The sequence below is a fragment of the Antrostomus carolinensis genome, unplaced genomic scaffold, assembly GCF_000700745.2.
Source record: "Antrostomus carolinensis isolate BGI_N321 unplaced genomic scaffold, ASM70074v2 Scaffold46306, whole genome shotgun sequence".
NCBI classification, from domain to species: Eukaryota; Metazoa; Chordata; class Aves; order Caprimulgiformes; family Caprimulgidae; genus Antrostomus; species Antrostomus carolinensis.
The window spans coordinates 1-3,065 of NW_010322013.1; the positions used below are offsets into that span (position 1 = coordinate 1).

At 49.0% G+C, this 3,065-nt stretch overlaps 1 protein-coding gene across 1 annotated transcript; it reads left to right on the forward strand.

Moving 5' to 3' along the window:
* Positions 1–898: 898 nt before the first annotated feature.
* ERG28 (ergosterol biosynthesis 28 homolog) lies at positions 899–1,505 on the forward strand (the record flags this gene model as incomplete). Its single annotated transcript, XM_010170112.1, has 3 exons — positions 899–997; positions 1,138–1,256; positions 1,426–1,505. Coding segments are annotated over 3 exons (298 nt in total), but the record flags the coding sequence as incomplete, so codon positions are not given.
* Positions 1,506–3,065: the final 1,560 nt, after the last annotated feature.

Genomic DNA, 3,065 nt, shown 5'->3' on the forward strand with positions numbered 1-3,065 from the left:
TGTACCCGAACTCTCTGTAGGGCTGGGAGCGTTCCCCCGAAAAAGCCTCAGTCGCAGCGCGGGATTTGTGCGTTAACTGCCGCCCCCTTCTGCCTCCGGGGGGAGCCTGCGCGGTTCAGTTCTGCTTCCTAACTCGGGCAGAAACTGGTAGAGCCGAGCAATTGTGTCACCGATTTCTGAGCTCTGGTTTGGGAAGCGGCCGCTGAAGGCACCGCTGCTCTGGTGCCACTAAGCGACTGCTGTTGCTGTGGCCTGACTGATGCTCGGTGCTGCTTTTGCAGTGACAGCTCAGGTAACTGGCAGGCTGAGGCCCCTTGCTGTGGTCTTAACCTGCTGCCGCCTCCTGTACCCTCTTCCCTGGGGCTGAGGACAAGGCCCGAGGCGCAGCCTGATGCTGTGGTGGGAGGCAGGCCGTTTCTCCCTGTGGTGACAGAAGTATTTCTGAGAGGGATTTCCAAGCAGGCTGACTCTGGGTCTGTGCTAGGCCAAGCCTGCGTCACTCTTTAGTCACTAGAACTCACTCTTGAGTCACTGCCTCCACCATCCATAGCAGAAGTCACTGTTCACGTGGCGGTGTGTCCTTGGATTGCCTAGGCTTGTCTGGGGTAGGGAGGTGCAAGGGACTCCATTATCTGTTTTTATTGGGTGGTGGCAATGCCAGTTACCCTGAAGCCAGCTGTTTCTTAGAAAGATTTTTTTTATCTTGCGTCTCTTGGACCTGCTGCTCCCTTTCCACAGCTGTGGCCCTAGCAGAGCACAGGTAGGAAGATGTGTTAGGTGATGCAGCCTGGAGTCAGCCAAGTCCTGTCACCCTAGTTCTCACCCTTTTCTTGTGTGTGCACATGCCTCTCACTTCACCCATGCCCTACACTTACTCTCCTCTCTTCACCTGCTGAAGGCAGGTGCCAGATGGTGCCTATGACTTTCAATGCACTATTGAACCTGCTGCCTCATTCTCCTCTCACCTGTTGCCCAGGGAGCTTTTGCACCTTGCTAGGCAAGGGACCAAGCGTCCTCTGTTCTGCCACAGTGAGGACACACGGGGCAGCATGCAGGTTTGCCTCTTTTCCACTCAGCCATGCTCATGCCCATGCTATGGGCTGTATGATAATCTGCTTCTTTCTGCTCTCCCAACAGCCTCTATTACATCACGCTCTTCACGTTCTTTTTGGCCCTTGTTCACTTCCTCTCCGAGGTCTTCATTTACCACACTGCAGCCTTAACAATTGGAGTTATGGCACCCCTCATGGTAGCAAGTAAGTAGAACTCTGCATTCTCCCTCAGCAAACTCTCCTTGGAGCTATGACTCCCCAGAAAAACTCTCCACAGGGCTATGAGCTGAGGGCAGGGAGGGGGTGGTGGGATGGAAGGTCTCATCTCCTGTCCAGCATGTTCTACACAACTCATCCTGTATCACCATCACAGGTTTCTCTATTTTGGGGATGTTGATTGGGCTGCAGTACCTGGAGGTAGAAGCACTTTCACAAAACAAGAAGAAAAACTGAAGCTGAGAGCCCTGTGTAAGTCAGCGTTGTCTCCTGTCTTCACTGCCAAACTTCCACTGAAGCTCAACTGAACTTCTCCAGGACACCAGTCCCACTAGTGGATCAATGTTGGACTCTGTCAGTCATTCTTCATTACCAAGTGTTTTTTCCTGTCTGGCCAACATTTCAGCTGACTGATGTCAAAGACCAAGACCCAGAGGAGTTTGTGTCAAAGCTTGCAGGGGGCAGTTGGTGACTGCTGCCCCAGAGGATAGCAGAGAATGTCTCGGGGGTGCCCAGTGCACTAAAGACTTCTCTCCCAGTGTACCTGTGGGGAGGAGGTGTAGAGCTACCCAGGATCCACTGAACACTTCGGACCAGAAAGAGAGAACATGTGCTTCCCCTCGCACTCTCTGTAACTTGCATGTGTGTGTTCCTCAGGGGCCATTTCTAATAAATGGCAGAAAGCTGCAGGGCGCTATGTCTGTCTTTCTGCTACACAGCAGCAGGTAGAGGATGTACAGCTCAGAGCAAACACTGAGCTACCTTTGCAGTGAGCTATAGCTACAGAAGACAGACAAAACAGAAACAGGTTGCTTAGACCTGGATGAAATAATACCCAAAGCAGAAGGTAGGAAGGAACCAGCAGGATCTTCTAGCTGGGAAGACAATACATGTGCACAAGAAAGAGGAAAAACACAGAAGGGAGGAAAAGGGCACAACAGTAGCACTGGGCAGAAAGATGATGTTTCCATTCTGCAAAACATTTCAGGCTATAAAAAGAGCTAGATGTAGACTGTTTCAGCCATTTAATATGAATGTATCAGGTTTCATTGTACACTTCAAATGTTTTGTTTTTATATAAAAACTTCTACTGAAAAGCCATTTTAGACTCCTATCCTCAATCCCAAACTATCAAAGACAGGACTTGTTTGGGGTTTTTTTAATATGTGAAAGGACTGTATAATTTCACCCAAAAAATGTTTTGTCAAAAATGGTATGTCAGAGAGGACTATTTTTATCCATTCCACCTGGTTGTGGTTTTTGTCCCCCCAAATGGTAACATGCATAACTGCATGATTTAAGGAGTATAAGGACACTTGATGTCTCCACCAGTAGAGGAATGCTGGAAAGGAAGGAGAAGGGATGTAAGATGTGTTTAGATGATAAACAGCAGCATACAGAGGGGCAGTGTCTACATGACACAGATGCTGTTAAGAGGGTTTCTTCTCCTGTTCTCTATTATAAAGTGGAAAGCTTCCACCCTGGGCAAATCTGGATTTCCATCATACTCAAACCCCTCTCTGTCGCCATGAAGAGCAACACAGCCTTGGCTGGTTATCTCAATATAACACTTCACAAAAGTTTTTATGTAGCGCTGAAACATACAAAAGGCACTTTGTCATTAAGGAGGAAGACAGTCCTCAGCCCAGGGAGCTTGTGCTTTGATTCACTCCTCTTGCTAGGATAGTGATGAGCTGGGCTTAGGCTATAGCTTCAACATAAGCTGCAGAACTAGCCCTTGCTTCCAAGTAGAAGGAGTCATATTGGTATCTCCATCCCTGGGAAGGTGATGGAACG